At 55.3% G+C, this 24,000-nt stretch overlaps 1 protein-coding gene across 1 annotated transcript in view; it reads left to right on the plus strand.

Moving 5' to 3' along the window:
• The window catches only part of LOC118786132 (histone deacetylase 4-like), a 136,491-nt gene that overhangs the window by 40,164 nt on the left and 72,327 nt on the right, over positions 1-24,000 (plus strand). Inside the window, exon 2 of the mRNA XM_036541192.1 lies at positions 9,295-9,363. Within this exon, the coding sequence (XP_036397085.1) occupies positions 9,295-9,363 (69 nt within the window). The remainder of the gene's footprint in view (positions 1-9,294; positions 9,364-24,000) is intronic.

A 24,000-nucleotide genomic window follows, 5' to 3' on the forward strand; every position in this document is an offset into this window, starting at 1 on the left:
AAAGGACCTCAGCTCGAGCCCACCAGCTTCCGCTGATTGATCACGCTGCTCTGTGGAGCGGCTTGCTGTAATAAGAGGGTTATTGAGGCTGATATGTTAGCGGTGGACTGTTCAGAAGCCATTGTGCTCATTGTTATCATTGGTTCTTTTAAGATGAGTGAATAAGCTCCCCACTTTGTTGCAGAGCTGTTCTCTGCTTGTTAGGTTGTTTATGAGGGGCCGGGGCCCTGGGAGACGCTTTATCAGAATATGCACCTTAATGTTGCACTTCCCGGCACAGACCAAATAAACCCTCATTGCTCCGTCTCCACACTGATTGACCGGCTGGAAGGTTTCTCTTGGCTGTAGAGACTGCATGTATTAGAGCAGGTGGATAGTTTCCCGGCTGTAGAGAGTGTGTGTTACAGCCGGTGGATGGTTTCTCCTGGCTATATTGACTGCATGTATTAGAGCCGGTGGATGGTTTCTCCTGGCTGCAGAGACCGTAGAGAGTGATTGGGCTGATGGGGAAGCAGCTGGGCCCCTCTGCGTCAGCAGGTGTGTGTGGGGGGGGATCGGCTCGTCTGTGCCGGGTGTGCGCTCAGTTGGGCTCACCAGGCGCGGAGGCTGCTAGCAGGTGGCCCCCCTCATTTCCTGCCAGACGGCAGCCTCTCGCCAGCACCAGCCGCTTGGCAAAACGGGCACCAGAATGCCATGTGGCACAGCCTCGGTGAGGGGGGCGGGGGGGGGGGGGTCTACGAGAGCGTGTCTGCCTGTGCCTCCATCCCCGCATTTCACTCCAGAGCTCTCTGTACCTGCGCAGCTTAAATATAAGCTCCATATTTAATTTATCACTCCTCTTATTTCTGTCTCTAAATTGCCATTAAATTTTAAAGTGCATCACAGTGAAGCACACGCCTGGTATGTGGTTTGGCTGTGTCTGGTTTGTGTTTGACTGCGCTGAGGTCCACTCAGTGCTGAAGTGTTCCTCGTGCCTTTGTGTGGGAGAGCTTGGTGTTTTGGCAGAGGTGATAGCTGAGCACCTCCCAGATCTGACCAAGGTGACCTTGCCGGGACCTGTAGCTAACAGCCTCTGTTTTAGTCCCCTCTCTCTGCCATTTCCAGACCCCGGTTCCTTTTTGCTGTGGTTTGGAGCCGCACTGACAGCAGCTCTGTGTGCCAGTCCTCCAGGCACCACCTGACAGTCGGTTAAAGCTTCACACCCTCTCAGCTGGCGGGTCTGATTCACTGACAGTGCATTTATTAATAAAGCAGCGCTGTCCAGAGCAGCAGCGTTGGGGCTGCAGATGTAATTAGCCGTATTGCTTTGGAGAGGAAGGCTGCCAGGCTGTCACTCCGGCAGCCTTGGGGGGGAGCGGCGCTGCTCAAAGTCCCAGAAGTCCTTGGGGCTGCGCTTCGGATCGGCCCGTCCTCCACAGCGCAGGGGAGGGGAGGGGGAGGGGGAGGGGGAACTGGGTCGCACTGTCGAGGGGGCTAGGCTAGCGGTCGGCCCGCGGAGATTGTGGAAGCAGATAAACGCTCAGCTCTGCTGTCATCTCCCGCACACTTTGGTGTCGCAGTGACAGTGTGTGTCTCAGGTTATCAGCTGTGAGGGATGGAAGCCTCCAGCCATACTGTTACTGTGGAGGAAATGCAGCCAGACAAAAACTGTAAGTTTGCAGTGAGCTCGGTAAAGGCGTTCGCCGAGTGGTACGTGGAACCACGGTTGCAGTGAACTCGGAAAAGGCGTTTGCCAGGCGGTACTTGGAACCCGGGTTGCAGTGACCTCGGAAAAGGTGTTCGCCAGGCGGTATGTGGAACCGTGGTTGCAGTGAACTCGGAAAAGGGGTTCGCCGGGCGGTACGTGGAACCGTGGTTGCAGTGAACTCGGAGAGAGAGAGCGGGGGAGAGAGAGAGAGAGAGAGAGAGGGAGAGAGCGGGGGAGAGAGGGAGGGAGAGGGAAAGAGAGAGAGAGAGACGGGGAGAGGGGGAAAGAGAGAGAGAGAGAGAGAGAGCGGGGGAAAGAGAGAGAGAGAGAGGTGAGAGCGGGGGAGAGAGGGAGGGAGAGGGAGAGAGCGCTGGCCGTCTCTGTCCACAGCCTGGCGGTTTACGGCACCTGGGGACCTGCGGCAGAGCTCAGCTTGGATTACACCCCCCCCCCCCCCCCCCCCCCCGGCCTGAGACGGCCTGGTGATAACACCTGTAGGTGATAAACTCACCGCAGAGTAGCCAGGGTGGTGATGCAAAGCAGGCCTCTCTGTCCCCCTGTGATAACAACACTGCAGATTCACTTTCAGACGCCACTTGTCCGTCCCATTTACATTGCAAAGGTCCTGCTGCACAGCTGCAGCTCAGAGCAGAGTAACACTGACTGATGGCCGCGGGCCTCGGCTGGCAGCATTTGAATTTGGCCCCTTATTGGCAGGGAAATGAGCAGCTGAAGGGTCACTTTGCGGCCTCATCATCTGGCCTGTCGGGCCGCGGAGAGGCACAGAGAGGTAAGGACCCATCACCCCCCTCTGTCTGCAGGGCAGGTTTCATTCTTAAAGGGGAAGGTCGTCAGAAATCTGAAATTACATTACATTGCATTATCGTAATTAAGGGGATGCTCTTACATAATTACATAGATTACAGTTGTTACATGTTATCCATTTATACAGCTGGATGTTTACTGAGGCAGTTCTGGGTTAAGTGCCTTGCCCAAGGGTACAGTAGCAGCAGTGCCCCAACAGGGACTTGAACCAGCAACCTTTGGCTAAGCGCCCTGCTCCTTACCGCTGTGCTACCTTGCCACTCTCATACCTTGTTCTTTACCTTTGAGCAGACATTGACTTTTTTCATGCTGTGATATCAGCATGTGACTCTCCCTCTCTCTAGTGCACCAGCCCTGAACAGGCCCATATAACTGCCTCTAACCAGTCAGAATTAACCTCTCCGTATCAGCTTAAGTGACTGTCCTCAGCCATTTATGTTTTTAGTGAAATACAGGTGTACTGAAATGTTTGTTGAAATATTGACAACTTCCTCCATCTCACTTTGGTCAGGGGTATCCCAGTCTACATAATGATGGACTTTAGTGTTAAAACCTACTCTCAGATTAGTAAGGTTCGTCAGCGTTGTTAGCTAAGATTCTGACATTACAGATGTTACAGCGTCTGACGTTTTTGGAGTCGCTCTTGTTCAGTCATCAGCCACAGTGCTGGACAGGCACGTATGTGATGTCAGGTGAATTATGGACTTTCTCACCCACATCCGCCTTTGCTCCTGTCTGCCTTTATTCCCCAGAATGCACTGCCAGGCTGGCCACGCCCCTTCCTGAGAGCGCAAGGCTGGCAGACGGCTAAATTGGATAAAATTCAAATTCCGCAGAACAAAACATCAACCTGCTCAGCACACAAAGAGGTGTCAATATCTGCAGCTTAACCACGCATTTTGACTGAGTCAAATTCACAAATTTAATTTCCCAGTGAGTGTTTTTAAAGAGCGAGTGACAACGATGTGATTTGCAAATGAAATTACGGCCATTCCTCAGGAAGACAGACAGCGACTGTGTTGCTTTGTTTGAAGGGTAGATCACCTGCTTATGGAAACACAGATTCCAGGCTTCATTTCTGCATTAGGAAAACAAAGAGCTTTTCAGTTTGAACGTAGACTATAGTAAAGACGGAGAAGAAGATATTTAATTTGCAGTAAAGTCTTGCTGTAAGGCATTTTGCGTTTTGCTTCTCAGCAGTGGAAAGGGAGGTGAATGTGAAGCTCACTGTAACCTGTAGGATTTGCATTTTGCTGAAACCTGCCTGGCCGCTGACAGTATGCTGTGATTGCGGAGAAGGCTGCGTGTTTTGCTGGCCTGACTGCATGGCTGTGTGATATTGCATACAGACAACATGCAAAGCAGCGGGGGGTGTCGCAGACCTGAATGCAATGCCGTCCCTGCAGGTCTGCTTCCAGCTGCTGCGCGGTGCAGCCTGCTGCATCTCCATGCTGTGCTGCAGGAAGCGGCACATGCAGGGTCAGCTTTACTCAGCTCATGCAGGGTGGAGTGTTGCTGTGAAAGCATGCAGAGCATGCAGTCAGGGGTGGGGCAGAGCATGCAGTCAGGGGTGGGGCAGAGCATGCAGTCAGGGGTGAGGCAGAGCATGCAGTCAGGGGTGGGGCAGAGCATGCAGTCAGGGGTGGGGCAGAGCATGCAGTCAGGGGTGGGGCAGAGCATGCAGTCAGGGGTGAGGCAGAGGCAGAGCGGGGTGAGGCAGAGGCAGAGCGGGGTGAGGCAGAGCGGGGTGAGTCAGAGCGGGGTGAGTCAGAGCGGGGTGAGTCAGAGCGGGGTGGGGCAGGGTCTCGTGTAGGGCAGGCTGCCTTGCGGCTGTGCTGCAGAGGGAGGTAGGCATATGTGCCTCAAACGCAAGGCTGTGCTCCTCTCTTCCCGGCCTGCCTGAGTGTCCCTCCAGCTGGTGCAGGCAGGCAGATGGCTGGGAAGGAACCCCTCCCTGCCTGGCAGCCTGCTCTCGCTGGCCAGACCCTATTCACGCCTGTCCTGCAGGCCCACGTCCCCGAGCTGCCAGGCAAGCCTATCAGAGGACACCGTTCCAAAGAAGCCAGCCAATCACAGCGCACGCGTCTGAGCGAGCGAGCCTATCACATTGCGTGTGTCGGAGTGAGCCAGCGAGCCAGCCTATCACGGCGCACACGTCTGAGTGAGCCATCCTATCACAGCGCGCGTGTCGGAGCGAGTGAGCCTATCACAGTGCACGTGTCGGAGCGAGTGAGCCTATCACAGTGCGCGTGTCGGAGCGAGTGAGCCTATCACAGCACGCGTGTTGGAGCGAGCCAGCCTATCACAGCGCACACGTCTGAGTGAGCCAGCCTATCACAGCGCGTGTGTCGGAGCGAGCCAGCCTATCACAGCGCACACGTCTGAGTGAGCCAGCCTATCACAGCGCGTGTGTCGGAGCGAGCCAGCCTATCACAGCGCACACGTCTGAGTGAGCCAGCCTATCACAGCGCGTGTGTCGGAGCGAGCTCTCTCCCTCGGCAGCTCGCTCGCTGGGCTGTTTAGCGATGCAGTGCGCATCCTCCAGCTCTCCGGCTAATTAAAATGCCATTACACTGCAGGCAGCGGGGCCGTCTGGTCCAGGGAGAATTCCAAAAATAGATGGGCGAGTGAGACGCGCTGCGAACGTGCCCAGGCAGCACAAGCACTCTGAGGAGGCGCTGGCTCCCCCCACCCTCCCCGCCCTCCCCTCTCTCCTTTTCTTCTCTTCTGCTCCTTTTTGGTGAAGGGATGGTGCGTGCCATGAAGGGGCACACATGAATGTTTAATTTGCCCTGCTCAGTCATGTATTAATCATGTCTGCAGTCTGGATCTCTCCTGCTGCCTGTGCTGGAAATAGCACAACAAAACCCTGCAGACAAAGCCCTGTCCCAGGCGTCGGCCTGTCCGCTCCGCTCCGGTCTTTTCCTGCTCTCGTTACCGTGGCAGCGTCTGTGGCGATGCGGAGGCAGCGTGCTGTTGTAAAGGATATCTGCAGTGTGTAACGCGTTGCCGTGTTGTTCTGCAGTGTGTAACACGCTGCCGTGTTGTTCTGCTGTGTGTAACGCGTTGCCGTGTGGTTCTGCAGTGTGTAACGCGTGGCCGTGTGGTTCTGCAGTGTGTAACGCGTGGCCGTGTGGTTCTGCAGTGTGTAACGCATTGCCGTGTTGTTCTGCAGTCTGTAACGCATTGCCGTGTTGTTCTGCAGGCTGCCGTGTTGTTCTACAGTGTGTAACGCGTTGCCGTGTTGTTCTGCAGTGTGTAACGCGCTGCCGTGTTGTTCTGCAGTGTGTAACGCGCTGCCGTGTTGTTCTGCAGTGTGTAACGCGCTGCCGTGTTGCTATGTGGGAGCGTGCCTGATTTCGGGTGTGTATGGTCTACACATCCTGTCCAGCTCCTGTCCTCTGCTCTGCCACCCCAGCACTCGGGGTCAGAGGTCACGTCGCCCAGCAGAGGGGCGTATCGGGTACAGGGGGATTTCGAAAGGTGACCGTCCTGCTGCCTGTCCCGAGCGGGAGGTGTGGGAGCCTCAGGAGCAGGGGCTTTACACTGGGACACCAGCAGCAGCCCGTTTCTGACCGCAGCACTCTGGTCTGTTTGGATCTGATTCAGGCTGTATAGCTGTGTGTGTGTGTGTGTGTGCGTGTGGGAGCACGAGGTTCAGGGAGACTGTTAGTTTACACCTGTCACCTGTCAAATATGAGCCGAATCTCTGTCTACAGCAAGCTGCAGTCTTTGTACCTGCCATTGCTGGGTGGTCTTTGCAGCCAGCAGGGTGTCTGACCGTGGAGGTGAGACGGGGGCGAGACGGGGCGAGACGGGGGCGAGACGGGGCCGAGACGGGGCGAGACGGGGCCGAGACGGGGCCGAGACGGGGCGAGACGGGGCCGAGACGGGGCGAGACGGGGCCGAGACGGGGCGAGATGGGCCGAGACAGGCCAGGACGGGGCGAGACGGGGCGAGACGGGGCGAGACGGGCGAGACGGGGCGAGACGGGGCCGAGACGGGGCCGAGACGGGGCGAGACGGGGCCGAGACGGGGGCGAGACGGGGCGAGACGGGGGCGAGACGGGGCCGAGACGGGGCGAGACGGGGCGAGACGGGGCGAGACGGGGCCGAGACGGGGCGAGACGGGGCCGAGACGGGGCGAGACGGGGCGAGATGGGCCGAGACAGGCCAGGACGGGGCGAGACGGGCCGAGACAGGCCGAGACGGGGCGAGACGGGCGAGACAGGCCAGGACGGGGCGAGACAGGCCAGGACGGGGCGAGACGGGGCGAGACGGGCCGAGACGGGGCGAGACGGGCGAGACAGGCCAGGACGGGGCGAGACGGGGCGAGACGGGGCGAGACGGGGCCGAGACGGGGCCGAGACAGGCCAGGACGGGGCGAGACAGGCCAGGACGGGGCGAGACAGGCCAGGACGGGGCGAGACAGGCCAGGACGGGGCGAGACAGGCCAGGACGGGGCGAGATGGGCGAGACGGGCGAGAGGGGCCGAGACAGGCCGAGACGGGGCGAGACGGGCGAGACAGGCCAGGACGGGGCGAGACGGGGCGAGACGGGGCGAGACGGGGCCGAGACGGGGCCGAGACAGGCCAGGACGGGCCGAGACAGGCCAGGACGGGGCGAGACAGGCCAGGACGGGGCGAGACAGGCCAGGACGGGGCAGGACGGGGCGAGATGGGCGAGACGGGCGAGACGGGGCGTGGCCGAGCGCGGCGCTTCCCTCGTCCTGACCCCGGCCTGCGTCCCAGCGGAGGGGGGATGTGTGTGTTGTTTTCGGCTCTCTCTCTTTCCCCTCTTCCTCTCTTTAAATAATAATGTTGCTGCTTTGATGAGAGCGTCCGAGCAGGCAGTGTGTGAGAGACAGGAATATCGCAGCCTCGGCAGAGACGGCTTTAACCCCCGCACTGCCGAGCTCCAGAGCGGGGTGTCACCTGGTTCTCCCTGTGTCAACAGACATCTGACCGTGATCTTGCTTGGATTTGAGTTATCGGATGTGTTAAGGAATTCATGTGTTAAGGTGTTATGGTTTGTAGCATGTCAAGTGTAAATTTGTGTGGCGGCTCCGTCCGAGTCCCCACAGCAGTGACAGGAATGGAGCTGTCTGTCTTCGCTCTGACAGGCTGTCCCGTTCAGACGATCCTGTCCGGGAGGATCACAGGGTTTTGCGGTGGGCTTATGAATATGAACCTGCAACCTTCATTTTCATGGTGCCCTTCTACACATTTTGGTGTCACAATTTAAGATGACTGGATATGAATCTGGAAATAAAATCAAAACTAAACTTGCCATTCTTGGTGGAGTTGGACTGGACTGTGGGGGAGGGCTCGTTTAAGCCGGTTTTCACTCAGCCACAGCTGTCCTGCTGTCCCTTCCCCGGCGGTCCCGGTTACTCCGTCCTGCAGCCTGGAGCCTCAGCCCCTGGCTGCTCCTCAGGTGCTGCTGCTGGGAGAGCTGCAGCTCTGGGTTCCTCCCTCTGTTTTGCATTTGGGATTGCTGCTGGCGTTCTTCATTTCTGTCAGACCGGCAGAGTGAAGCGATTCTGAGTGTGAAATATCCGTTTGAATGGAAAGCAAAAAGGTTTGCAGGGTTGGGTGATGAAGTGATGAATCTGAGTTTCTGTTTTGTCTTCAGAAGCCAGGCTCCGGTCCCTTTCTCCGGGAGCAGCCCTTCCTCTCAGACTCGCTCACCTCCTTATTCATGGGGTTCAACACTTGTCTCTCCCACTCCGAGTAGAATAGTGTTTGGGGTTTTCTGTGCACTGCCCTGGGGTCAGTCTGGCTTGCAGCGAGCTTGTTTCCACATGTCTCTTTCACTTCCTATTTATAGAAAAGCAACGAGGGAAAAACCAAACTGCAGATACAGGCTTGCAGCAGTAAGAGAATGTGTACTAATCCAGGGTGTGCGTTTTCCTAATGCATTTGTCACTGGGATGAAGTCGGCTGATCGAGGGAGATTTCACTGCCTTTACTGTGCTCATTTTTCACTGTATGATAGTGAGGATATCCAGCTTCCACACAGGTGGAGCGGTGGCTGTAGGGTATCGTTCTGAGTGAATGAAAGTGTGCGTATGTGTATTTCTGTATGTATATGTCTGTTTGTGTGTGTGCGTGTCTGTGTCTGTGTGCGTGCCTGCGTGTGAATGTGTGTGTGATTGTGTGTGTTAGGGCATGTTGATTCTCTCTCTCCCTCTCTCTCTCTCTCTCTCTCTCTCTCTCTCTCTCTCTCTCTCAGAGGGTTATATATAGCTTCTCCTCCCAGGACTCTCTGCTGCGGGAGCTTCTGCATGTTTTTCATGTCCTCTTCATAATTACTGCTGTAGTACTCTAAGAGCAGGGCGAGTTAGCATTTCTATTGTATGCTCATACTCTCTCTTATGCACTGGAGTTTATTTAGACTTGCGTCTCACTCTCTGATCTCCCTCTCACTCTCTCTGTCTGCCTCTCCCCCCTCCCTCTCTCACTGTGCCCAGCCAATTACAGGCGAGTCTAACAAGAAGCCTGAACACAAACAGCCTTAGCTGAGGCATGCTGTTGAAATCAACCTCTTTGCTCCCAGCTTGATGAAACAGCCCTCTATATTTGACTGTATTTCATTTATCGAAAGTCTTTCTCCTCACATCAGTGGCCTGACCTTTCTGGCTCAGTAGGATGAAGTCCACATAGGGACGGTGTGTGTGTGTGTGTGTGTGTGTGTGTGTGTGTTGCTGGTGCTGCTGGCACACACTGCAGTCAGTGACAGTCCGGACTATATTTGAAGCTGAGCGCTCTCTCTTTCTTGCAGACGGACTCCCCAGCAAAGAGCAGCCCATGGAACTCCTGAAGCCATCTGCACTCAACCACATTCCCTCTGGTAGGAGCCCCTACTCCTCAGACCTCTTTCTCTCGCTGACTCTCTTTCTCTCTCAGTCTCTCCCTCTATCTCCCTCTATCTCTCTCTGTCTCTCTCTGTCTCTGGTCTGTCTCTCTCTGTCTCTCTCTGTCTCTCTCCTATCTGTCTCTGGTCTGTCTCTCTGTCTGTCTGCCGGACCGATCCCTCCTACTGTGGGTGAACCCTGAGCTTGCTGTCAGAGGTCATTGGATGAATACCCAATGTCTGACTTTGGCTTCTCTGTTGAGCCAACGAAACAGCAGGAATGAGCCTGTGTCAGTGAATCGTGCCCAGCTTTGGGTATCTGCTCTGAGATCGGACTGTATGGAAACACGAGAAATGATGAACACTGAAAATGATGAAATGATGGAAGTTGATGAGTGTTACTGCAGCGTGTGACGGTGTGCTGTTAGTGTGAAGTTGAGTGTTACTGCAGCGTGTGACGGTGTGCTGTTAGTGTGAAGTTGAGTGTTACTGCAGCGTGTGACGGTGTGCTGTTAGTGTGAAGTTGAGTGTTACTGCAGCGTGTGACGGTGTGCTGTTAGTGTGAAGTTGAGTGTTACTGCAGCGTGTGACGGTGTGCTGTTAGTGTGAAGTTGAGTGTTACTGCAGCGTGTCACGGTGTGCTGTTAGTGTGAAGTTGAGTGTTACTGCAGCGTGTGACGGTGTGCTGTTAGTGTGAAGTTGAGTGTTACTGCAGCGTGTGACGGTGTGCTGTTAGTGTGAAGTTGAGTGTTACTGCAGCGTGTGACGGTGTGCTGTTAGTGTGATGTTGAGTGTTACTGCAGCGTGTGACGGTGTGCTGTTAGTGTGAAGTTGAGTGTTACTGCAGCGTGTCACGGTGTGCTGTTAGTGTGAAGTTGAGTGTTACTGCAGCGTGTGACGGTGTGCTGTTAGTGTGAGGTTGAGTGTTACTGCAGCGTGTGACGGTGTGCTGTCAGTATGACTGCACTGATGGAACACGCTTCCCTCTGGACCTTAAACCCGTACGTCGCTGAGTGTGTCTCGCTAGCGGGAGAGCGCTAACTGAGCTAATGGTTCTGTGCTGGCCTGTGGGCAGGGTGGTCGCTGACGGGCTGCTAAACAACACAGTTTCTCTGAGGTCGAACCACAGCACTCGCGGGGGGTTAGGGGACAGGACGAGCGGAGCCCAAACGCGGTACGAATGGGAGAGAGTGTGCTGTGTGTTAGCGGGCGGAGCTCGAACGCAGTACGAACGGGAGAGAGAGTGCTGTGTGTTAAAGCAGCGGGCGGAACGCGGTACGAACGGGAGAGACAGTGCTGTGTGTTAAAGCAGCGGGCGGAGCTCTGACACGGTACGAACGGGAGAGAGAGTGCTGTGTGTTAAAGCAGCGGGCGGAGCTCGAACGCGGTACGAACGGGAGAGAGAGTGCTGTGTGTTAGCGGGCAGAGGCTGCCCGGCGTTGGCACCCACAGGGCAGCCAGCAGGCCGTACCCGTTCTGTGTGACACTGTCCCTCCGCGGGAGACGTGGCGGCAGTTTAGCGGCATCCTCCGCTCTGAAAGCCGAAACAGATGGGCCAGCAAGCTGCTCCGGCCGGCCTGCTCCCTGTCTGCCAGGCCGCCTCCTTCATGAATTAGTATTGATTGAAAACATATTCTGTAACCTGGATCTGCGCTGTGTACTGCGCTCGGCTCTGGGCTGCTTTATAAGACCGGGCTGCACGGGGGTGACCTTTACAGCACAATAACACTGAGCCAATGCGCTGGACCGAGCCCAGGGGCGGCGCCCCTGCCCTGCCGCGCCCCAAAGCCCCTGCTGCAGCTGCAGTCTGCAGCAACCAAACAAAACCCAACAACCATCAATGTGAAATCTCTCCAAACCAATCATTCCTTATTGTGTGCAATTATAAGATATTAGTCCCAACCGCTAAGCCCACCAGCCATCCGCTGTCATGGGAAAGGTTTGGTGTGCTCTGTGTGTGAGGCTGGACAGCAGTCAGAGGTGTATGAGTGGAGTAGGCCTAAGTGTTGCATTTCCAGCTACATGCCAGTCAAGTGGGGAATGCAGTCTTTCTGTGGAAACTCTGAGCTGAGGCTACTCTCGGTGCCTGTTCTGCTCTGTAGATTATTGTGTGATTCTTTCTGGGAACTTTGTGCCTGTGTGTGTGTGAACACGTGTGTCTGCATTCGTTTATCTGAGGATAACGGCCAGTTCAGAGCTGGGGGTAACAGACTCTGTGGAGCTCATTTTGCAGTGTGCTCCCATTGAAGAGAGCACTGTCACAGACAGGCTTGGTGGGAGAGAGAGGGAGGGTGAGTGAGAGAGAGAGGCATTGATTCAGAAGAACAAGGGAACATGCTGGTGTGTGAGCTTTGAGTCCTCTCAGTCCTTCCTGTCATTAATGAACTTCACTCCACTGCCTGGGCGGCTCTCAGCTGTTTGGGTGCGTAATTCAGTGGAATTTTGTGCCTGTTAAAGGTGATGTCACCGTGCGTTCTGAGGTGAGCTTGGCCTCGTTTGTGTGTTATTTAGCGGGGAGGGGAGGGGCTGTGCAGCTGTGCTGTGATTGGAGGCGTCTGTTCCCTTACGCGGCGGCTGTGTCAGGCGGAGTGGGCGATGTGGAAAGGCGCTATAATCACGGCGAGGGCCGTGGGCTCTCTCCTTGGCTGCACCCATCACTCATCCTTCACAGGAACACGGAGAGCGCCGCCCGTCCAGCGCCGTGGGGCTGTGAGAGCGCGCGTTCACACACACTGGGGGCGGGAGGTGCCGGTGCTGAGCGCACGCTTCCCCTCGGGAAGGCGTTTTCGGGAACGCTTTACGCACCCCAGCAGAGGTGAATCACGGGGCCGCCTGCGGCAGACGTGCCACGCAGTCCTGTAGAAGAGCTGCAGTTCTACACAGCGAGAAAGCTCTGCCTCACGGCTGTGTTTCCTTCGGCCTTTCTCAGGCTCTTATCTGAGGGCGGGAAATGAATTGAGATGTTGAAATGAACTTGTAGCAGCAATGAGACGCCCACATCATGCTGCTCTACTCAGTATTAATATCAAGCTGATATATTTCCATCCCTTTCCAAATGCACACTGTGCTGCTAACAGCGTATTTGTCACAGAAATCTGTGTATTTCTTTGAATCTTTTCAGCCAGACTTACTGCAGTTGAAAGGCATGTTCAAACAGGGTGCAGTAGGTCATGTAGGTGAAAGCATGTTGTGTTGTAAGCGGGTGAAGTATTGCAGGTTTCGGTAAGAATGGCACAGAGGGTGTGCTGCACTGTTTCCCTCTCTCGCCTGGCCAGTCACAGCATGGGGAAGCAGGGCTCTCTCTGGAAGCTGCTGTGCGCTCACAGAGGGCACCAGCTCCATTTGACTCTGTTTGCCTTCGTCACTTTGGGAGGCACCTCTGAGACTCCTGCCTCCGAAAGCTGTAACTCCTGCCTCAGTCTGGGGTGGGGGGTGCAGCTGGGGGCCTGTACGTAACGGGGGGGGGCACACTGTGTGTGTGTGTGTGTGTGTGTGTGTGTGTGTGTGTGTGTGTGTGTGTGTGTGTGTGTGTGTGTGTGTGTGGGTGGGGAGGGGGGGGGGCTGTGTTCAGAGGCAGTCCTGTGGAGGCCAGGAGAAATCATTCCCTCACAGAGCTGCCTCTTTATTCCACACCCTGAATAATAGATGAGCTCTTAAGTGCTAAAGAGAGAGAGAGAGGGAGAGAGGGAAGGGGAGGGAGAAAGGAGAAAGGGAGATAGAGAGAGAGGGAGAAAGGGAGAGAGAGAGAGAGAGAGGGAAGGGGAGATAGAGAGGGGGAGAGAGAGAGAGAGAGAGGGAAGGGGAGAGAGAGAGAGAGAGAGAGAGGGAAGGGGAGGGAGAAAGGGAAGGGGAGATAGAGAGGGAGGGAGAGAAATGTAAGGGAAGAGAGAGGGACTGAGAGCGCTAAAATGAGTGTCATGCTAATATAACTGATATATTAGCATTTCAAAACCTGTGCTTAAAAATTACTTTACAGACGAGGCCTGCGTTTGGACCGGGTCGGCCTGCGTTTGGACCGGGTCGGCCTGCGTTTGGACCGGGTCGGCCTGCGTTTGGACCGAGTCGGCCCTCTCTGGCAAGGGTGCCGTTTGTTGTGCGGTGCCATCATCTTTCCCACACACGGTGTGCAGCGGCCCACAGGCACCTCTGTTCGGGTTTTTCATATCTCCCACACACACTACACTGAGATGCAGCGTAGCAAAGAGTGAAGGAGGAGGACAGGGGAGCGTAATCCCACTGCGCTTCAGAGCAGAGAAGTTTCCGGAGAGGAGGAGACCACCCCCCCCCCCCGCCCCCTTTCCCCGACCCCCACAGACTGGGGCCGCTCCAGTCTTTCCAGTCTAGCACCTTTCCTGAAGAAACTGGGGAGATGTGCAGGTGTGAGAAAGGTGAAACCACCTGTCCACACAATACTGTGCCAAGGAGGTATGAGCCTCCTCCTCCTGCCTCCTGCCTCCCCCACCTGCATCCTGCTCCTGCCTCTCCCCCTGCTCCTCCCCCTCCTGCCCTCGCTGCAGTTGGGGAGGCTGAGGGAGGGCAGGAGTGGGGTGTTCAGGGTGATTTCGGGTGGCAGCTCGGCCTGCGTCAGAATGCAGAACGGTGCTCTGCTCCTTCTGACCCGGGCTGCTGGTGATGTCACTCCGTCTCACACGGCTTCGTCCGGACGCTGCGAGGCATTACGGAGCGATGGCAGAGGTGCAGGCGTTACGGAGCGATGGCAGAGGTGCAGGCGTTACGGAGCGATGGCAGAGGTGCAGGCGTTACGGAGCGATGGCAGAGGTGCAGGCGTTACGGAGCGATGGCAGAGGTGGAGGCGTTACGGAGCGATGGCAGAGGTGCAGGCGTTACGGAGCGATGGCAGAGATGGAGGCGTTACGGAGCGATGGCAGAGGTTCAGGCGTTACGGAGCGATGGCAGAGGTGCAGGCGTTACGGAGCGATGGCAGAGGTGGAGGCGTTACGGAGCGATGGCAGAGGTGCAGGCGTTACGGAGCGATGGCAGAGATGGAGGCGTTACGGAGCGATGGCAGAGGTGCAGGCGTTACGGAGCGATGGCAAAGGTGCAGGCATTACGGAGCGATGGCAGAGGTGCAGGCGTTACGGAGCGATGGCAGAGATGGAGGCGTTACGGAGCGATGGCAGAGGTGCAGGCGTTACGGAGCGATGGCAGAGGTGGAGGTGTATCGGAGCGATGGCAGAGGTGCAGGCGTTACGGAGCGATGGCAGAGATGGAGGCGTTACGGAGCGATGGCAGAGGTGGAGGCGTATCGGTTGCAGAATAGAAGTGCGGTGTGGGAGACGGCAGCAGCAGCAGTGCGATCGTGAAAAACATCGTGAGTGCGTGTCTGAGCACATCAGAACAGCGGGCTACAGTTGCGGTGCGGGCAGATGACAAGCTAAAAGTGCATCAGTCTTAAGTAAAGACACTAAAACATATGACCACACTGCTCATGCCAAACTCCAGCTGTCAGCTGAGGCAGCCAGCAGGCAGCAGCCTGAATAGTGTTTCTGATAATGCAATACGATACCGTCCTCTCTGCAGCAAGAGCGTCCAGCAAACAGCACAACAAAGCAAGCACATCCAACAGCAGATCAGAGTCTCACAGACGGAAATCATAACCCTCCAAACAAGCACATCGGAGAACAGATCAGTGTCTCACAGACGGAAATCATAACCCTCCAAACAAGCGCATCCAACAGCAGATCAGAGTCTCACAGACGGAAATCATAACCCTCCAAACAAGCACATCCAACAGCAGATCAGAGTCTCACAGACGGAAATCATAACCCTCCAAACAAGCACATCCAACAGCAGATCAGAGTCTCACAGACGGAAATCATAACCCTCCAAACAAGCACATCCAACAGCAGATCAGAGTCTCACAGACGGAAATCATAACCCTCCAAACAAGCACATCCAACAGCAGATCAGAGTCTCACAGACGGAAATCATAACCCTCCAAACAAGCACATCAGAGAACAGATCAGAGTCGCGTCAGGAAAAATGGTAACCCTCGCCGTCCCACCTTCACTGCGTCCCCACGGGAGCATTCAGCGTGAGAACAGGACGGCTTAATCAGGTCTCAGACTGTGATGCTTCTGCAGCAGGCAATACCTGTTGCAACGTGTCGCAACAAGGTGAATATCAAAGCCTTTTTAACATTGTTTCTGATTTACATTGAGTACAATTGATTTCTCCATATATTGCAGTCATTACATTACACTTGTTTAGCAGCTGCTCTAATCCAGAGCAGTTTCCACCACAGAAGTGTGTCCATCCAAGATAAATCAGCAACAGTGTCAGACCAGGCTAACAACACTCTGAGACCAAGTGCTTTAATAACACCATTTTACGATCACAACAAATAACAAATTAACTTGTGTTAAACTGAAACTGGACAGGCTAGAAAATGATGGGAAGTTCTTACGTGCATACACTGCCATATATCTGTGTCACTGGACAGTAGTAATACTAGTGCAGGTAGTAGGTGCTTTGGGCTGGGGAGTCAGTCCCTGACAGTGTGTGTTGTGTGGCTGTCTCTCTTGTGGGGCGTCTGCGGTGCTGGTCAGTCCTGACCCCCCGGGTCTCTGTGTCCCGAATGGAGGCTTGCTCTGCCGGAGGGCCGTGGGCGGGCCGGTCTCACAGGCCTGCGTCGCTCGGTGCTCCTGACCATCGATCGCCAGGAGGAGCCCGGTCGGCAGAGAGACCCCCGGGGGAGACCAGGGCGCGGTCGCGGGGTCTCACTTTACAGGCCTCCTTCACACTCACAGTGCTGACAGCCCCTGCATCCCACTCCACCGTGCACTCCACCGTGCACTCCCCTGCATCCCACTCCACCGTGCACTCCACCGTGCACTCCCCTGCATCCCACTCCACCGTGCACTCCACCGTGCACTCCACCGTGCACTCCCCTGCATCCCACTCCACCGTGCACTCCACCGTGCACTCCACCGTGCACTCCACCGTGCACTCCCCTGCATCCCACTCCACCGTGCACTCCCCTGCATCCCACTCCCCTGCATCCCACTCCACCGTGCACTCCACCGTGCACTCCCCTGCCACCGTGCACTCCACCGTGCACTCCCCCGTGCACTCCCCTGCCACCGTCCACTCCACCGTGCACTCCCCTGCATCCCACTCCACTGTGCACTCCACCGTGCACTCCCCCGTGCACTCCCCTGCCACCGTGCACTCCACCGTGCACTCCCCTGCCACCGTGCACTCCACCGTGCACTCCCCCGTGTACTGCATGTGCTGGTGCCTGACAGCGGAGCTCACAGTTTCCACTCACAAGTCACATGTTTCAACCCAAGCACAACACAAGCCTAACACAGTGGCCACCGCTGAACACCATGAGGATCGCGCTCTCTACAGCTCAGATTGTACGATACACAGTGGGCAGTCACAATCAAAGAAAGTTGCCCCTGTAACTTTAATTTTAATTAATTCATAAGAGTGTTGCAGGTGAGAGATATGATTACGTGGCCTATAGCTATCCCAGAACCTTTCCCATGGCAGATGGCTCTGAAACAAGTCTGTTCTGAAAGATGAATGTTGTGTTTAAGGCCGTCAGTGATGCAGTGCTGAAACATCACTTTGGAGCTCCCGGTACTCCTGTGCTTGGCAGGCTTTGTGTTTAACAGTCTTAGACGCTCTGATTGGGCAAAAGTACTCTGTTCCCCCCAACGTATTTGTGGCAAAGCAGCATCAGAGAGATTCTATAAAGAGTGCATAATAAAAAAAAACTATTTATGAAAGCATTTTATGGATTGTCTGTTGTGTGCGCCAAAGAAGCCAAACATGAAAGCAGCCTTTTTATGGGGCATGGACGTGGGCAGAACTTCATGTCTTTATCTTCCAAACTGAACTGGGATCAGTTTGGGGAAGGGGAGCTCCTGTGCCGTGTTAACTGCGTTTCACAAAGAGCCACAGCGTGCTGCCAGTGGTGAGTGAGGGAAGGTGTTCGGGCAGCAGCACTGTGGGTGTGTGTCCCACACAGCAGAAGGTCAAAGCCAGGGCAGTCCCTGCGAAGGGTCTCATCTGTTCTGACCTTGGATAAATTAAAGGGAGTGTATTGTGGGCAGAGGTCCATTGGGTTTAAAGGGCGCTGTTTTGGATGGGTCTGCTCCCCAGGGCAGCAGAGAGAGCCTCACTCTGTCAGGTCAGTGTGTGCCCCTTGCCCTGCAGATTAGGTGTGTGGTGTGCCAGGACACTGTGCTCATGAAGTGTGAAATTATCTGGAGGAGAGAGGTCAGGGTGAGCCTCTCTCACCCCCCCCCCCCCACCCCACCCCCCAAACCCTCCTCCTGTCCAGAGGGCCTGGACCCAGGCCAGCGCAGAACAGTCTCCGCACCACTGACCCGGGCCAGCACAGAACAGTCTCCGCACCGCTGACCCGGGCCAGCACAGAACAGCGTGTCCACACCACTGACCCAGGCCAGCACAGAACAGAGCATCCACATAACTGACCCAGGCCAGCACAGAACAGAGCATCCACATAACTGACCCAGGCCAGCACAGAACAGAGCATCCACATAACTGACCCGGGCCAGCACAGAACAGAGCATCCACATAACTGACCCGGGCCAGCACAGAACAGAGCATCTACATAACTGACCCGGGCCAGCACAGAACAGAGCATCCACATAACTGACCCGGGCCAGCACAGAACAGCGTCCGCACCGCTGACCCGGGCCAGCACAGAACAGTCTCCTCACCACTGACCCGGGCCGGCACAGAACAGTCTCCGCACCACTGACCCAGGCCAGCACAGAACAGTCTCCGCACCGCTGACCCAGGCCAGCACAGAACAGTCTCCGCACCGCTGATCAGTGCTGCAACAGAGCATGTGTACCCATGGACCAAACAGCCGAGTGCAGTGAGACAGAATTAGCAGCCACTGTCTCATTGATTGCTGTGGTTTTGTGGAGTAAAGAGTCTGGCTGTGTATTACAGAAATCACTCAGTAACTCAGTAACGGCGGAGTGTTCGTGAGGCCAGTCAGAGAGCAAAGGGAGCCTTTTCACCTGAAAGAAGAAGAGGAGGAAAGCCAGCCTGAGGCTCCAGGGTGTCGAACGCATCACTCTCAGAGCCTCAGGCGGTGTTGAGTGTCAGGTGCCTGAGGCGTGTGAGGAAGCGTCTGAGTTTGACGGGCACCGTGTGACGGAGTGGTTAGGCAGCTTCTCTACAGGGGTAACAAACGTGCCTTTGCCTTGTTACACTGGCAGCAGCGTTACATGGCAGCTTGGTCCCATTACACACCATGATGATGATGAAGATGGTGATGATGGTGATGGTGATGATAACCTGTTGTTGCATATCATGAAGAAGCACAGAATTTTGGGCATCTGTGTTCTGTGTGAGTGTTGCAGTCCTTAGCAGACAACCTTTGCACAAAAATTGCAAGTGGATGTTGGTCCACCTTCATACTCGCATTATTTTCCTCTGGGAATCAGGCACAGCCCAGATCAGCCTGTCCGCTGCCTCCTGCTCTCTGCACTGACACCATTGATGAAAGTAAAGATCATTGATGTTTTCGGTGTGGCCGGGCGCTCTGCATGCGTTTGGACCGGCCGGCCGCTCGGACCCGCTGCCAGCGCCGCATATGGCCCCGGCACAGCCGCCGCGGGCGGGACGGGTGCAGGCCTGTGCCCGCGCTGGCGGTGAGCCGGGACGCGGTGCCAGGCGGCGCGGGGTGAGCGGGGCGGCAGCTGCTGCCGTTCTGTTGGCCGCAGCGGGAGGGTCGAGCGGGCGGCTGCTGTCGAGGAACGCCGTGCTCGGATACACCGCCAGGCTCCGACACGCCGCTCCACTCGGCTTTCACAGGTGTCTTATTAGCGCCCCTGCGTCCTGTCCTGCCCACTCCGGGCCCCGTCTGCTGAGGAACTTTTGTTGTGGTTCCTCCCACGCTCTCCCACCAGACGCACCAGCAGCACTAACTTGATTTGGTTAAATGGTGGAGCTTCACCTCCTGTACCTGGCTGACCTGCACAGAGGCAGGTTTGTGTCTTGATGGTCTCCTTTAAGCAGGACAGCTCTGTGGAAACATGCAGAGAAGGGTAAACCCCCCCCCCCCATGCACGCACGCACGCACACACGCACGCACGCACGCACACACACACACATATATTCAGGAGGTGAGGTGCAGAAGCGCATGTACTTTGGGGCCGGCCTGCGGGGGGTCGCACGGCTGCAGGAGCGATCGTGACCTGGATGAGCGAGTGCTCGCATGTGCACTTCCTGTTGCAGACCGAGCTCTACGTGCAAGGACACCGATCGCCCCTGTCTCATTGGCTCGTTGCATATCAGCCTGGCGGGGTGCCATTTCCTGGGAGACGCCCCTCTCTTGCTCACCCCCCTGCCTCAGAGGGTAATTCGAGATGTTTGACTTCAATAATCCCTGCGTTCAGTCACACGGATCAAGTGCCGTGTAATATCGCTGTGCCACTCACAGCAGACTCCTCGCCGTAGGAGTTCATTTCGTATGTGTAATTTTGTCTGCGGTTATTAAGAAGCAAGCTATGAATATCACTGCTGTTTGCGGACATCTGCTCCGAGCTCTGCCACGCCGCCACGCTGCCACGCCATGTCCGGTGCCATGTGGGCGGATTGGCGCCTTTCCTTCCTGCTCAGTTTGAACCGGGCCAGAGGCAGCACTATGCTGCGACGGTGACTGCTGGCAGCCTGGATCTCCCTGAGAGTGAGTCAGTGTGAGAGAGCTGCTGCCGGACTGCCTGTGGAGACACATCTCTCCCAGACTGGAGCGCCTCGCGCCAGAGGTCACCAGTAACCCTCGCCCCTTCTGTATGAGAGGTCACCAGTAACCCTCGCCCCTTCTGTATGAGAGGTCACCAGAAACCCTCGCCCCTTCTGTATGAGAGGTCACCAGTAACCCTCGTCCCTTCTGTATGAGGTCACCAGTAACCCTCGTCCCTTCTGTATGAGAGGTCACCAGTAACCCTCGTCCCTTCTGTATGAGAGGTCACCAGTAACCCTTTGTCCCTTCTGTATGAGGTCACCAGTAACCCTCGTTCTGTCTGTGTTCTGAGAGGTCTCTCCTTGGCGTAAAGCAGCCGGGGGGGGGGGGGGTTAGCAGTAAAGAGCTTGGCTCCGAGGTGCCCGCGGGACGATGCAGGCGGGGTCACGCCCTCCAGTCGCTCCCAGCGTTAGCCCCTCCCACCGCCATCTTGCCTGCCCACCCACACTCCTGTCCTCCCTCTCCATGTCAGACATAAATACTTTTCTGTCAGATCACTCATTATGCATGCATCACTCCTCTCTGCAGCTCATCTCCGCATTGATTGATTGATTTATTGATTCCTGCAGGAGAGGTTACTTCTGGCGCTCTTTTGCCTGTAGGATCTGGGCTCGGAACAGAAATGCATCTGAAAGCTTTCATGCCCCGCGTTGCTTGGCGGATTTGAAAAGTATTTCATCGTGTGATTTTTAAGGTGTGCGTTTCGCAGCACGGAGGGCGGGAGATGGCGCCTCTGTCAGTCTGTGGAGGGAAGGCTGACCTGTGACTGGCACCTGTGTGCACCTGTTGTTTAATCAGCCGCATTGTTGCCTGTGCGATGCTCACGTCAGCCTCGTCACACCACTCTCTGCGAAGCACAGGGCTCCGTGTCTTTCACATCTGCTTCCATTTCAGTGTAGTAAATAATCTCACCTGATAGCAAGCGGCTTTGATTCTCCCTCAGTTCCCTGTTACTGGCTGCTCCCCTGAATCTATTAGGAATAATGAGCAGAAACAGGGCTATCAGACAAAAAGACATCAAAACAGATAAGAGTCATTAAATCACCAGGCTGCAGTATTGTGGGTTATAAATAGCCCTGTAATAGGAGCCAACACAACAGCGAGCACCGGGTCTCGTAAACAGTGCCTGATTTGTAGCAGAGAGAAGGAGAGAGGGAGAGGAGAGAGACTGCAGAGATACAGGCAGAGAATAATAAACCACTGGGTCTGTTCTTGGGTCTACCTTTCATGTAAACAACCCAGACCAGTCCAAAGTACACACATGCACACACTCACACACTCCCCCATATGCAAAGCCACACCCGCCATACGGCAGCTCAGGGACTGTGTGGATCTGTGTTTGTTGGTTTGGTTGAGGTGATGGAGTGACACAGTGTGGATCTGTGTTTGTTGGTTTGGTTGAGGTGATGGAGCAGCACAGTGTGGATCTGTGTTTTTGGTTTGGTTGAGGTGATGGAGTGGCACAGTGTGGATCTGTGTTTTTGGTTTGGTTGAGGTGATGGAGTGGCACAGTGTTTAAGCTCAGGCTGGCTGTCCCTCCAGTGGAGTTTCCTGAAAGCAATATCATGTTAGACAGTAAGGAGGGCTTTTTCTCCCTATCAATATTGCATGCGCGTCCCTGCAAGATGGTGTATGGGGGAGTGGCTGCACCAGTCGGAGGCCCTGAAGACGACCCAGACTGGGGGTCCTGTGTCTGAGAGCCTCTCAGTGCCAGGGGGTACAGTCTTCCTCTTCCAAAATCAGGGTCACTATCAAGGGTTCTTTGTGGCGGTGCATTTATGTGTACAAGAGCAATCCAGCGCTTGATAAAGCACAGTGAATGAGACAATGAGCCGGCTCTTACAAAAGCTGCTTAATCCCCTTTTTGACCATGTTTAACCGTGTTTGACCGCGTTTGACCATGTTTAACCGTGTTTGACTGTGTTTGACCGCGTTTGACTGTGTTTGACCGTGTTTGACTGTGTTTGACCGTGTTTGACCGTGTTTGACTGTGTTTGACCGCGTTTGACTGTGTTTGACCGTGTTTGACTGTTTTTGACCGTGTTTGACCATGTTTAACCGCGTTTGACTGTTTTTGACCGCGTTTAAGCATGTGAGCCTTCTCTTTGCAGCAGCACTTACACACCCCCTCCCTGCCTTTTCAGTACCTCTTCATGCTGGAGGGTTTATTTCAGCGTTACCGTTCTGACAGAAGGGCCTGTGTGTGCTCACTGCCTGCATTATTAACATCAGCTGTATGGAAAAGCTCTCCTACAGCATGCAGTGCACTGAGCGTGCCCGGGACAGCGCTGTCACCGGCGGGCACGGGGGGGGTCACAGGGGGGTGAGGGAGTCCCCCATCCAGCGCCTCCATTAGGCTGAGCTCATCAGCCAGACCCCTGAAGCCTGAAAGACCCCCCTCCCCAGATTCACCCGCCCAGGCGAGGATGCCCTCTGACCCCCAGGCCCTCTGTGCACCAGTACCAGCAGCTAATGGGTCATTACCGTTGCTGTGAGAGGGGGCACGTCAGGGGGCGTTAGTGGGGAAGAGTGAGCTCCGGGCTGGAAGCACCCACAGCCTGGGTCAGCCCTGCCCCCTGATACCAGCCCTGCTCATGATTGCATGATGGGGTATGAAAATAAAGTCAGCAGAACTGATGATTGGATGCTCTGGTATGAACTTGAAGCCAGCAGAACTGATGATTGGATGCTCTGGTATGAACTTGAAGCCAGCAGAGCTGATGATTGGACGCTCTGGTATGAACTCAACGCCAGCAGAATTGCCCTGCCTCCATTGTTGAGCAGGGTGCAGGCTGTTGTGTCGTCCTTTGGCTATCTGCGCTGTTGGTAAGATGATTCTGGCTGGCTGGTGGAAGTCCTTGCCATAGCAGAAGATTTGTGAACCTTTTGATTGTCCCTTTGTCTCCTCTGAGAGGTTGTTTGTGCTGGCCTCTTTAATGAACCCTCACAGGCACAGAAACCCCCCATCCACAGCCTCTATTCGCCCAAACAAATAAACAAGCCAACACAAAAAGTTGTAGGACCGCAGTGTAACTTATAATTACTGTGTGATGGAGGTTGTGGCTCTCTGAGTGACTTGCCTCACAGGGTTCACTTCTCCACTTTAATTTATTTATTTATTTTGCAAAGCAAATCATTCACTCACTCTCTGAGGCTCCTGATTCATTCGGCAGCCAAACCTCATTACTCTGACGTTACAGTGAAGTTTGCACTATGTATTAACTGGCTGCTGCGGCATTAATCACGTAAGCCTGCGTTTCAGGGCCTCTCTGCTGCTAAATGTGCTTTATTGTTGTGAAATGGGAGCGTATCTCTGCGCGGCACATTGCTGGGACCCGCGGCGGACGAGCTGGTGGAGCGAGTCGTGCCGCGTTTCCATAAATAAGAGAAATCAATAATAAATAATGCAACATTTACATGTTTGCTGCTCGCCCTCGTGTCCTGGGGGGATTGGCGGAAAACTCTGGCGGAATCTCAGAGCTGTGCAGCTGTGCTCTGTGCTGGGTCTGCCCTCTCCCTCTCACTGCAGCCTGCTTCTCTGTTTTACACCCGTCAACTCCGGGATGGATCCCTCTCCCACCTGTCTCACGGGCTGATCGTTTACACACCCAATCGACATCGTTACAGAGGTGCGTTATTTACTGTGAGAGTTCGTTGTGTTGACGAGAGTTCTGGCAGGTGTTTTTCACTTTGCCGGAACTTTGCGGAGAGCACCAGCGCGGGAAGGTTCTGAAGCTGCTGTTCTGTCTGTGAGCCACGCACAACTGTCCTCATGAATGAAACTCGCCTCGCTTTCCTGAAAAAGCCCTTCTTCCTGCACGTCCTCTCTCGCCAGGGGGAAGGCAAATCATATTTCACGTATTTTTGTCAGAACACAG

This window comes from Megalops cyprinoides, chromosome 11, assembly GCF_013368585.1.
Source record: "Megalops cyprinoides isolate fMegCyp1 chromosome 11, fMegCyp1.pri, whole genome shotgun sequence".
Taxonomy (NCBI): Eukaryota; Metazoa; Chordata; class Actinopteri; order Elopiformes; family Megalopidae; genus Megalops; species Megalops cyprinoides.